The 13,020-nt window shown below is 44.5% G+C and overlaps 1 protein-coding gene and 1 long non-coding RNA gene across 3 annotated transcripts in view; both read left to right on the top strand.

The window, feature by feature from the left end:
- tec (tec protein tyrosine kinase) overlaps positions 1–13,020 on the top strand; it is a 66,425-nt gene that overhangs the window by 31,996 nt on the left and 21,409 nt on the right. Inside the window, exons 6-13 of the mRNA XM_052498192.1 lie at positions 2,964–3,002; positions 5,872–6,068; positions 8,652–8,713; positions 9,685–9,739; positions 10,153–10,232; positions 10,322–10,455; positions 10,702–10,773; positions 12,321–12,492. Coding sequence (XP_052354152.1) covers positions 2,964–3,002; positions 5,872–6,068; positions 8,652–8,713; positions 9,685–9,739; positions 10,153–10,232; positions 10,322–10,455; positions 10,702–10,773; positions 12,321–12,492 — 811 coding nt within the window. The remainder of the gene's footprint in view (positions 1–2,963; positions 3,003–5,871; positions 6,069–8,651; positions 8,714–9,684; positions 9,740–10,152; positions 10,233–10,321; positions 10,456–10,701; positions 10,774–12,320; positions 12,493–13,020) is intronic.
- Positions 6,186–8,293, top strand: LOC127916419 (uncharacterized). 2 transcript variants are annotated; one of them, XR_008094938.1, is made up of 5 exons: positions 6,186–6,294; positions 6,749–6,884; positions 7,083–7,318; positions 7,422–7,529; positions 8,097–8,293. It is a non-coding gene; the product is annotated as an uncharacterized LOC127916419 (long non-coding RNA). The 2 variants fall into 2 exon arrangements; XR_008094937.1 differs by lacking the exon at positions 8,097–8,293 and having other exon boundaries at positions 7,422–7,600.

Below are 13,020 nucleotides of genomic sequence, written 5' to 3' on the forward strand. Positions count from 1 at the left end.
CAGTGATACTAGCAAGAGAGCAGTGATACTAGCTAGAGCAGTGATACCAGCTAGAGCAGTGATACCAGCTAGAGCAGTGATACAAGCTAGAGCAGTGATACCAGCAAGAGCAGTGATACCAGCTAGAGCAGTGATACCAGCTAGAGCAGTGATACCAGCTAGAGCAGTGATACCAGCTAGAGCAGTGATACCAGCTAGAGCAGTGATACTGTGATACTAGCTAGAGCAGTGATACTAGCTAGAGCAGTGATACTAGCTAGAGCAGTGATACTAGCTAGAGCAGTGATACTAGCTAGAGCAGTGATACTGTGATACTAGCTAGAGCAGTGATACTAGCTAGAGCAGTGATACTGTGATACTAGCTAGAGCAGTGATACCAGCTAGAGCAGTGATACCAGCTAGAGCAGTGATACTAGCTAGAGCAGTGATACTAGCTAGAGCAGTGATACTAGCTAGAGCAGTGATACTAGCTAGAGCAGTGATACTGTGATACTAGCTAGAGCAGTGATACTGTGATACTAGCTAGAGCAGTGATACTAGCTAGAGCAGTGATACTAGCAAGATCAGTGATACTAGCTAGAGCAGTGATACTGTGATACTAGCAAGAGCAGTGATACTAGCAAGAGCAGTGATACTAGCAAGAGCAGTGATACCAGCAAGAGCAGTGATACCAGCAAGAGCAGTGATACCAGCAAGAGCTGTGATACTAGCTAGAGCAGTGATACTAGCAAGATCAGTGATACTAGCTAGAGCAGTGATACTGTGATACTAGCTAGAGCAAGAGCTGCAGTGATACTAGCAAGTGCTGTGATACTAGCTAGAGCAGTGATACTAGCAAGATCAGTGATACTAGCAAGAGCTGTGATACTAGCTAGAGCAGTGATACTAGCAAGATCAGTGATACTAGCAAGAGCTGTGATACTAGCAAGAACTGTGATACCAGCTAGAGCAGTGATACTGTGATACTAGCAAGAGCAGTGATACTAGCAAGAGCAGTGATACTAGCAAGAGCAGTGATACCAGCAAGAGCAGTGATACCAGCAAGAGCAGTGATACCAGCAAGAGCAGTGATACTAGCTAGAGCAGTGATGCTAGCAAGAGCAGTGATACTGTGATACTAGCTAGAGCAGTGATACTGTGATACTAGCTAGAGCAGTGATACTGTGATACCAGCTAGAGCAGTGATACTGTGATACTAGCTAGAGCAGTGATACTGTGATAGCTAGAGATACTAGCAGCTAGAGCAGTGATACTGTGATACTAGCAAGAGCAGTGATACTGTGATACCAGCTAGCAGTGATACTGTGATACTAGCAGTGATACTGTGATACCAGCTAGAGCAGTGATACTGTGATACTAGCTAGAGCAGTGATACTGTGATACTAGCTAGAGCAGTGATACTGTGATACTAGCTAGAGCAGTGATACTAGCAAGAGCAGTGATACTGTGATACTAGCTAGAGCAGTGATACTGTGATACTAGCAAGAGCAGTGATACTAGCAAGAGCAGTGATACTGTGATACTAGCTAGAGCAGTGATACTGTGATACTAGCAAGAGCAGTGATCCTGTGATACTAGCAAGAGCAGTGATACTGTGATACTAGCTAGAGCAGTGATACTGTGATACTAGCAAGAGCAGTGATATTAGCTAGAGCAGTCATACTGTGATACTAGCTAGAGCTGTGATACTAGCTAGAGCAGTGATACTGTGATACTAGCTAGAGCAGTGATACTGTGATACTAGCTAGAGCAGTGATACTGTGATACTAGCTAGAGCAGTGATACTGTGATGCTAGCAAGAACTGTGATACTAGCTAGAGCAGTGATACTGTGATACTAGCTAGAGCAGTGATACTGTGATACTAGCAAGAACTGTGATACCAGCTAGAGCAGTGATACTGTGATACTAGCAAGAACTGTGATACTAGCTAGAGCAGTGATACTAGCAAGAAAAATAAATCATATTCTGCTGTTTCTGAGTCAAAATGTACACATGTACAATTTTACTGCAAGAAATGCTTAATTATTTCAGGAGTTAATATTATATTAGACTGTGTGAGGTTCTTACAGTCGGTGTCCGTAGTTCAGTTAGGCTACTTCCTTTGACGTGCCATGTTGAAGTCCTCGTCTTGTGACCTGTCAACTAGACTACTGTTCTATAACATTAGTCTACTCTCACCATAGCAACACCCACCCGTAGCATGCGCTCCAGCAGGTATATCTCACCGGTCAGCCCTAAAGCCAACACTTCCTTTGGCCACCTTTCCTTCCAGTTCTCTGCTGCCAATGACTGGAACGAATTGCAAAAAAAAATTGTTGGAGACTTATCTCCCTCACTAACTTTAAGCATCAGCTATCTGAGCAGCTTACTGATCGCTGCAGCTGTACATAGTCCATCTGTAAATAGCCCATCCAATCTACCTACCTCATCCCCATATTGTTTTTATTTACTTTTTTGCTCTTTTTGCTCACCAGTATTTCAACTTGCACATCTATCACTCCAGTGTTAATCTGCTAAATTGTAATTACTTAGCTACTATGGCCTATTTATTGCCTTACCACCTCACGCCATTTGCACACACTGTATATAGACTTTTCTACTGTATTACTGACTGTATGTTTGTTTATTTCATGTGTAACTCTGTTGTTTGTGTCGAACTGCTTTACTTTATATTGGCCATGTCGCAGTTGTAAATGAGAACTTGTTCTCATCTGGCCTACCTGGTTAAATAAAGGAGATATATATATATATATATAGCACAGCTTTCACATTTTTCTGACCAAAAGCATGTGGGTTATGAGTCAACCTGCAAGGGGTTGTGGGTTATAAGTTCACCTATAGATCACGAATGCACATATAGACACACACACACACACACACACACTCATGAGTACATGTTCTCTGTAGCTGTTGACTTTGAATAATGAAAGAACAATTCTCTTCTTCTTCTTCCTCTTTTCAGTTTCGAGGAAACTTCTTCCTCCCATACCTGGAGAGGAGGGCACAGGAAGGGTAAGAACACTGTTCATCTAGTTCCTCAATCGCTCTCACACACACACACACACACACACACACACACACACACACACACACACACACACACACACACACACACACACACACACACACTTCGGAGTCATCCAACCTCAAAAAGCACAAGAAAGAGATTTTAAGACGCTGACTATCTCAGATTGTTTTGAAATAGTTTCTGTAGTTGGAAACCGACACGATTAGCATTCCTGAAACATTAGCATTACCCCGACGCCAATCCCACCGCAACAACCAACAACCAACAACCGATATCAGTTCTCTGTCTGACAAGTAATGCACAGACTTCAATGGCTAATTTCTCTGAACAGGGTCAAATAAAAACATCAGCAGATTCCGATGGAATACATGACATAAGAGGAAGAAGCAATACTCCAAGCAACAACTCCATGCTTACCTGCCACACATAGAGAATTCATACTATATACTGGTTGTTGGGGTGGGGTGTGTGGGGGGTCCCATGGGTGGCATTTGATACATTTTATTGGGCGTTACTGGTCTTTATCATTGTAATGAACACTTGTGGTCCAAATCGGATGTTAGGCTAAATTCAATTTGCTATTATTTCTCAGAGATCTAATTATATTTAAACAAAATAATGTTACAGGAATGCTAATCTTACCTGTTGCGTTCAATTCAATTTGCTATTATTTCTCAGAGATCTAATTATATTTAAACAAAATAATGTTACAGGAATGCTAATCTTACCTGTTGCGTTCAATTCAATTTGCTATTATTTCTCAGAGATCTAATTATATTTAAACAATAATAATGTTACAGGAATGCTAATCTTACCTGTTGCGTTCAATTCAATTTGCTATTATTTCTCAGAGATCTAATTATATTTAAACAAAATAATGTTACAGGAATGCTAATCTTACCTGTTGCGTTCAATTCAATTTGCTATTATTTCTCAGAGATCTAATTATATTTAAACAATAATAATGTTACAGGAATGCTAATCTTACCTGTTGCGTTCAATTCAATTTGCTATTATTTCTCAGAGATCTAATTATATTTAAACAATAATAATGTTACAGGAATGCTAATCTTACCTGTTGCGTTCAATTCAATTTGCTATTATTTCTCAGAGATCTAATTATATTTAAACAAAATAATGTTACAGGAATGCTAATCTTACCTGTTGCGTTCAATTCAATTTGCTATTATTTCTCAGAGATCTAATTATATTTAAACAAAATAATGTTACAGGAATGCTAATCTTACCTGTTGCGTTCAATTCAATTTGCTATTATTTCTCAGAGATCTAATTATATTTAAACAAAATAATGTTACAGGAATGCTAATCTTACCTGTTGCGTTCAATTCAATTTGCTATTATTTCTCAGAGATCTAATTATATTTAAACAATAATAATGTTACAGGAATGCTAATCTTACCTGTTGCGTTCAATTCAATTTGCTATTATTTCTCAGAGATCTAATTATATTTAAACAATAATAATGTTACAGGAATGCTAATCTTACCTGTTGCGTTCAATTCAATTTGCTATTATTTCTCAGAGATCTAATTATATTTAAACAATAATAATGTTACAGGAATGCTAATCTTACCTGTTGCGTTCAATTCAATTTGCTATTATTTCTCAGAGATCTAATTATATTTAAACAAAATAATGTTACAGGAATGCTAATCTTACCTGTTGCGTTCAATTCAATTTGCTATTATTTCTCAGAGATCTAATTATATTTAAACAATAATAATGTTACAGGAATGCTAATCTTACCTGTTGCGTTCAATTCAATTCGCTATTATTTCTCAGAGATCTAATTATATTTAAACAATAATAATGTTACAGGAATGCTAATCTTACCTGTTGCTAACTGCTGAAACGATTTCAGAACAATCTGAGATGGTGGATTTGTAAGTCGCTCTGGATAAGAGCGTCTGCTAAATGACTTAAATGTAATGTAATGTGGATGACATGGTGTCTTGATATGACATGGAATGACCTGATGTGCCTTCTAGAATTTCTGTTGTAATATTACTCTACAAATAATAAGCTATAACAAAAATGAGTCGTAGCCTAGCAACAAGACAAGCTTGATACAACAACAACAACAAAGTTAACAAATCTCCCTTTGTCCTCCTCCCTTCTCTCCTCCCTTCTCTCCTCCCTTTGTCCTCCCTTTGTCCTCTCCTCCCTTCTCTCCTCCTCTTGTCCTCCTCCCTTCTCTCCTCCTCTTGTCCTCCTCCCTTTGTCCCTCCCTTTGTCCCTCCCTTTGTCCCTCCCTTCTCTCCTCCCTTCTCTCCTCCCTTCTCTCCTCCCTTCTCTGCTCCCTTTGTCCTCTCCTCCCTTCTCTCCTCCTCTTGTCCTCCTCCCTTCTCTCCTCCTCTTGTCCTCCTCCCTTCTCTCCTCCCTTTGTCCCTCCCTTCTCCTCCCTTCTCTGCTCCCTTCTCTCCTCCCTTTGTCCTCCTCCCTTCTCTCCTCCCTTTGTCCTCTCCTCCCTTCTCTCCTCCCTTTGACTCTCCTCCCTTTGACCTCCTCCCTTCTCTCCTCCCTTTGTCCTCTCCTCCCTTCTCTCCTCCCTTTGTCCTCCTCCCTTCTCTCCTCCCTTCTCTCCTCCCTTTGTCCTCCCTTTGTCCTCTCCTCCCTTCTCTCCTCCCTTTGTCCTCCTCCCTTCCCTCCTCCCTTCTCTCCTCCCTTTGTCCCTCCCTTCTCTGCTCCCTTCTCTCCTCCCTTTGTCCTCCTCCCTTCTCTCCTCCCTTTGTCCTCCTCCCTTCTCTCCTCCCTTCTCTCCTCCCTTTGTCCCTCTCCTCCCTTCTCTCGCCCCTTTGTCCCTCCCTTTGTCCTCCTCCAGTCTCGTCGGCCTCCCCCCCCCCCCCCCCTCCCGTACACAGCCCTGACGATGGTAGTGGTGTCGAGGAAGTTGTGATAGCTCTGTATGACTTCCATGGTACTGAACCACATGACCTGACTATGACCAAAGGAGGAGAATATGTCATACTGGAGAAATGTGACATCAACTGGTACAAGGCCCGCAACATATACGGGTCAGTACGGTGTGTATGTGAGCGTGTGCTTACTGTAGCTTGGCCCCTGGTATAGCATCTCTCACTGTAGCTTGGCCCCTGGTATATCATCTCTTACTGTAGCTTGGCCCCCGGTATATCATCTCTCACTGTAGCTTGGCCCCTGGTATATCATCTCTCACTGTAGCTTGGCCCCCGGTATATCATCTCTCACTGTAGCTTGGCCCCCGGTATATCATCTCTCACTGTAGGTAGCTTGGCCCCGGTATATCATCTCTCACTGTAGCTTGGCCCCCGGTATATCATCTCTCACTGTAGCTTGGCCCCTGGTATAGCATCTCTCACTGTAGCTTGGCCCCTGGTATATCATCTCTCACTGTAGCTTGGCCCCCGGTATATCATCTCTCACTGTAGGTAGCTTGGCCCCCGGTATATCATCTCTCACTGTAGCTTGGCCCCTGGTATATCATCTCTCACTGTAGCTTGGCCCCTGGTATATCATCTCTCACTGTAGCTTGGCCCCGGTATATCATCTCTCACTGTAGCTTGGCCCCTGGTATATCATCTCTCACTGTAGCTTGGCCCCTGGTATAGCATCTCTCACTGTAGCTTGGCCCCTGGTATAGCATCTCTCACTGTAGCTTGGCCCCTGGTATAGCATCTCTCACTGTAGCTTGGCCCCTGGTATAGCATCTCTCACTGTAGCTTGGCCCCCGGTATATCATCTCTCACTGTAGGTAGCTTGGCCCCCGGTATATCATCTCTCACTGTAGGTAGCTTGGCCCCCGGTATATCATCTCTCACTGTAGCTTGGCCCCCGGTATATCATCTCTCACTGTAGGTAGCTTGGCCCCCGGTATAGCATCTCTCACTGTAGGTAGCTTGGCCCCTGGTATAGCATCTCTCACTGTAGCTTGGCCCCTGGTATAGCATCTCTCACTGTAGCTTGGCCCCTGGTATATCATCTCTCACTGTAGCTTGGCCCCGGTATATCATCTCTCACTGTAGCTTGGCCCCGGTATATCATCTCTCACTGTAGCTTGGCCCCCGGTATATCATCTCTCACTGTAGCTTGGCCCCCGGTATATCATCTCTCACTGTAGCTTGGCCCCCGGTATATCATCTCTCACTGTAGCTTGGCCCCCGGTATATCATCTCTCACTGTAGGTAGCTTGGCCCCCGGTATATCATCTCTCACTGTAGGTAGCTTGGCCCCCGGTATATCATCTCTCACTGTAGGTAGCTTGGCCCCCGGTATATCATCTCTCACTGTAGGTAGCTTGGCCCCGGTATATCATCTCTCACTGTAGGTAGCTTGGCCCCCGGTATATCATCTCTCACTGTAGCTTGGCCCCCGGTATATCATCTCTCACTGTAGGTAGCTTGGCCCCCGGTATATCATCTCTCACTGTAGGTAGCTTGGCCCCCGGTATATCATCTCTCACTGTAGGTAGCTTGGCCCCCGGTATATCATCTCTCACTGTAGGTAGCTTGGCCCCCGGTATATCATCTCTCACTGTAGCTTGGCCCCCGGTATATCATCTCTCACTGTAGCTTGGCCCCCGGTATATCATCTCTCACTAGGTAGCTTGGCCCCGGTATATCATCTCTCACTGTAGGTAGCTTGTCCCCTGGTATATCATCTCTCACTGTAGGTAGCTTGGCCCCGGTATATCATCTCTCACTGTAGGTAGCTTGGCCCCGGTATATCATCTCTCACTAGGTAGCTTGTCCCCCGGTATATCATCTCTCACTGTAGCTTGGCCCCGGTATATCATCTCTCACTGTAGCTTGTCCCCGGTATATCATCTCTCACTGTAGCTTGGCCCCCGGTATATCATCTCTCACTGTAGCTTGGCCCCCGGTATATCATCTCTCACTGTAGGTAGCTTGTCCCCCGGTATATCATCTCTCACTGTAGGTAGCTTGTCCCCCGGTATATCATCTCTCACTGTAGCTTGGCCCCCGGTATATCATCTCTCACTGTAGCTTGGCCCCGGTATATCATCTCTCACTAGGTAGCTTGGCCCCGGTATATCATCTCTCACTGTAGGTAGCTTGGCCCCTGGTATATCATCTCTCACTGTAGCTTGGCCCCCAGTATATCATCTCTCACTGTAGCTTGGCCCCCGGTATATCATCTCTCACTGTAGCTTGGCCCCTGGTATATCATCTCTCACTGTAGCTTGGCCCCTGGTATAGCATCTCTCACTGTAGCTTGGCCCCTGGTATATCATCTCTCACTGTAGCTTGGCCCCTGGTATATCATCTCTCACTGTAGGTAGCTTGGCCCCTGGTATAGCATCTCTCACTGTAGGTAGCTTGGCCCCCGGTATATCATCTCTCACTGTAGCTTGGCCCCGGTATATCATCTCTCACTGTAGGTAGCTTGGCCCCGGTATATCATCTCTCACTGTAGCTTGGCCCCCGGTATATCATCTCTCACTGTAGGTAGCTTGGCCCCCGGTATAGCATCTCTCACTGTAGGTAGCTTGGCCCCCGGTATAATCTTGGACTCTCACACTGCACATCTTTGTCGCTTCTTCTTCTATGGTTGGCCCGCTACTATTGAGTTTGTTTGTTTGTTTGTTTGTTGACATGCAGGAAGGAGGGCTACATCCCCAGCAACTACGTGACAGATAAAAAATTGGGGAACCTGGAACAGTATGCGTGAGTAAAGTGCCGCGAGGGACATACCGTTTTACATTGTTTTGTACATCAACGCAAGGGTAGATGCTAAGAGGGATCCTTGGTACGTCCATACCATAACCATTTTGAAATGTAAACTTAAATGTCAACTTTATAATAACCATCACCACCAACATTGCGAGCCAAACATCTTAGCATCCCCCCCTCTCTCTCTCTTTTTTTTTTAACAGTTATTTTCATGCAAATCTACACATTTTGTCACTGGGCGAAGATAAGTTATAAAATTGCTAAATGTTATTTCTGAAAATTCTCCACATTTTGCCAGAGGATGGGGAGAAAGGTTTGCACATTTTAATATATCTGAGACTGACTGACAATTTAATCGTGTCCCCCGGTCAGTAATTCAATCATGATGACTAAAGTTTAGATAGTCTAGTAGGATAAAGCCAGCCCTTAAAAGATTTTTATTGTTTTTTCACTATGTCATAAGGTTTTTTTATTTCTAAATACTTTTATTTAAATGTAAAGTTTAGGTAGGCCAGCTATTTTATTTTTTTCATATTTTTTTTATTTCTACTTTTATTTAACCAGGTAGGCCAGTTGAGGTCGCAATTGTAAATGAGAACTTGTTCTCAACTTGCCTACCTGGTTAAATAATAATAAATGTGATTTTTTTGGGGGGTGGGGGTGAATTGGAACGCCGATTGCGAGCCTAATCGCCCAACATCAGTGGCTGACATCACTAATCCTCTTGTGGTTGAATGGAACAAAGTCCCTTCAAATGATCCATTGTTTTAGTGGAAAGACTTCCCTGAAGAGTGTCTACAACGAGCAAGTGTCCACAAACTATTGGACTTTAAAAAAAATATTTTTGTGTTTTTTTTTTTTGTATATCAAACAATGTAATAAATGTTGAGATTTTATTTGGGTGAGTCTTTGAGTGTTATATGACATTGCAGTGTGAACTAATGGATTAGTGTTGTGTGTTTCAGCTGGTACAGTAAACATGTCAACCGGAACAAAGCTGAAGAACTACTGCGGACAGAGGCGAGAAACTGTTTTTATTTATGTCTGTGTGGGCGTGTTTACTGTGTGTGTGGGCGTGTTTACTGTGTGTGTGGGCGTGTTTACTGTGTGTGTGGGTGTGTTTACTGTGTGTGGGTGTGTTTACTGTCTGTGTGGGTGTGTTTACTGTCTGTGTGGGTGTGTTTACTGTCTGTGTGGGTGTGTGTGTGTGTGTTTACTGTCTGTGTGTGTGTGTCTGTCTGTAGCGTGTGTGTGTACTGTCTGTAGCGTGTGTGTGTACTGTCTGGCGTGTGTGTGTACTGTCTGTAGCGTGTGTGTGTACTGTCTGTGGTGTGTGTACTGTCTGTGGTGTGTGTACTGTCTGTAGTGTGCGTGTTTGTGTAGTGTGTGTGTGTGTGTGTGTACTGTCTGTGTAACTCTGTCTCCCTGTACAGGATAAAGAGGGAGGGTTCATGGTAAGAGACTCCAGTAAGCCAGGCGCCTACACAGTCTCCCTGTACACCAAGTCAGCAGGGTACGCATCCCCCTAGTTCATAATGTTAGAATACTTGTGTCAGTAAAACATAATTCGAACGTTGTATAAATGTTGTGTGAACGTCATAGGGAGGGAGGTGCAGCTATCCGGCATTACCACATCAAGGAGACCTCAGGCTGCCCCAGACAGTTCTACCTGGCTGAGAAACACCTGTTCACCTTGATACCTGACCTCATCGAGTACCACAATCACAACGCTGCAGGTAGAGCACACACACACACACACACACACACACACACACACACACACACACACACACACACACACACACACACGTATTCACATGGGATACACACACTCTTTCACTTCAATTCAAGGCTCTTTATTAGCATGGGAAACATATGTTAACATTGCCAGAGTCTCTCTCGCTCTCGCCCTTTTATCTCCTCTCTCACCCCTCTCTCTCTTGCGCCTCCTCTCTTTCTCTCTCTCCTCTCCTCTCTCTCAGGTCTGGTAGCCAGGTTGAGGTATCCAGTAGGGAAGGAGAGATCTGCTCCATCCACAGCAGGCTTCAGCTACGGTGAGATTCTACACTACTCTACCCTGTTCTACTCTACCCTGTTCTACTCTACCCTGTTCTACTCTACCCTGTTCTACTCTACTCTACCCTGTTCTACTCTACTCTACCCTGTTCTACACTACTCTACCCTGTTCTACTCTACCCTGTTCTACTCTACTCTACCCTGTTCTACTCTACTCTACCCTGTTCTACTCTACTCTACTCTACCCTGTTCTACTCTACCCTGTTCTACTCTACCCTGTTCTACTCTACCCTGTTCTACTCTACCCTACTCTACTCTACCCTGTTCTACTCTTCTCTACTCTACTCTACCCTGTTCTACTCTACTCTACCCTGTTCTACTCTACTCTACCCTGTTCTACCCTACTCTACTCTACCCTGTTCTACTCTACCCTGTTCTACTCTACCCTGTTCTACTCTACTCTTCTACCCTGTTCTCTACTCTACCCTGTTCTACTCTACCCCTGTTCTACTCTCTACTCTACCCCTCTGTTCTGTCCTCTACCCTACTCTACCCTGTTCTACTCTACCCTGTTCTACTCTACTCTACCCTGTTCTGTTCTACTCTACTCTACTCTACCCTGTTCTACTCTACCCTGTTCTACTCTACCCTGTTCTACTCTACCCTGTCTCTACTCTACTCTACCCTGTTCTACTCTACTCTACCCTGTCCTACCCTACCCTGTTCTACTCTACTCTACCCTGTCCTACCCTACTCTACTCTACCCTGTTCTACCCTACTCTACTCTACTCTACCCTGTTCTACTCTACTCTACTCTACCCTGTTCTACTCTACTCTACTCTACCCTGTTCTACTCTACTCTACTCTACCCTGTCCTACTCTACTCTACTCTACCCTGTCCTACCCTACTCTACTCTACTCTACTCTACCCTGTTCTACTCTACTCTACCCTGTCCTACCCTACTCTTCTCTACTCTACTCTACCCTGTTCTACTCTACTCTACTCTACTCTACCCTGTTCTACTCTACTCTACTCTACCCTCTACCCTACCCTACTCTACTCTACCCTGTCCTACCCTACTCTACTCTACCCTGTCCTACCCTACTCTACTCTACCCTGTCCTACCCTACTCTACTCTACCCTGTCCTACCCTACTCTTCTCTACTCTACTCTACCCTGTTCTACTCTACTCTACCCTGTCCTACCCTACTCTACTCTACCCTGTCCTACCCTACTCTACTCTACTGTACCCTACCCTACTCTACTCTACTCTACCCTACCCTACTCTACTCTACCCTGTCCTACTCTACCCTATTCTACTCTACCCTGTCCTACCCTACTCTACTCTACTGTACCCTACCCTACTCTACTCTACTCTGTCCTACTCTACCCTATTCTACTCTACTCTACCCTGTCCTACTCTACCCTATTCTACTCTACACTGTTCTACTCTACCCTGTCCTACTCTACTCTATTCTACTCTACTCTACCCTGTCCTACTCTACTCTATTCTACTCTACCCTATTCTACTCTACCCTGTCCTACTCTACTCTACTCTACTCTACTCTACTCTACTCCATACAGAGAAGTGGGAGATCAACCCTTGTGAGCTGACCTTCATGAAGGAGCTGGGTTGTGGTCAGTTTGGGGTGGTGCGGCTGGGGAAATGGCGAGCTCAACACAAAGTAGCCATCAAGGCTATCAGAGAGGGGGCCATGTACGAAGAGGACTTCATAGAGGAAGCCAAGGTTATGATGTGAGTACAATACATGTCACACGGGGACACACACACACACACACACACACACACACACACACACACACACACCACACACACACACCCTGGACACACACACACACACACACACACACACACACACATGGGCTGACAGAGAGCACACACACACACTCACTCTACGATAAATGGATAGATAGATGGACACACACACACACACACCACACACACACACACACACATGGGACACACACACACACACACACACACACACACACACACACATGGGCTGACAGAGACACCACTGTTCGATAAATGGATAGATAAATGGATAGATGGACACACACACACACACATTCTAATGTTACTCACCCACACACACACACACAACACATGAGATCGATAAATGGATAGATAGATGGTGTGACACACACACACACATTCTAATGTTTTGTAACCATGTGTGTGTGTGTGTGTGTGTGTGTGTGTGTGTGTGTGTGTGTGTGTGTGTGTGTGTGTGTGTGTGTGTGTGTGTGTGTGTGTGTGTGT

The sequence above is a fragment of the Oncorhynchus keta genome, chromosome 35 (assembly GCF_023373465.1).
Source record: "Oncorhynchus keta strain PuntledgeMale-10-30-2019 chromosome 35, Oket_V2, whole genome shotgun sequence".
NCBI lineage: Eukaryota > Metazoa > Chordata > Actinopteri > Salmoniformes > Salmonidae > Oncorhynchus > Oncorhynchus keta.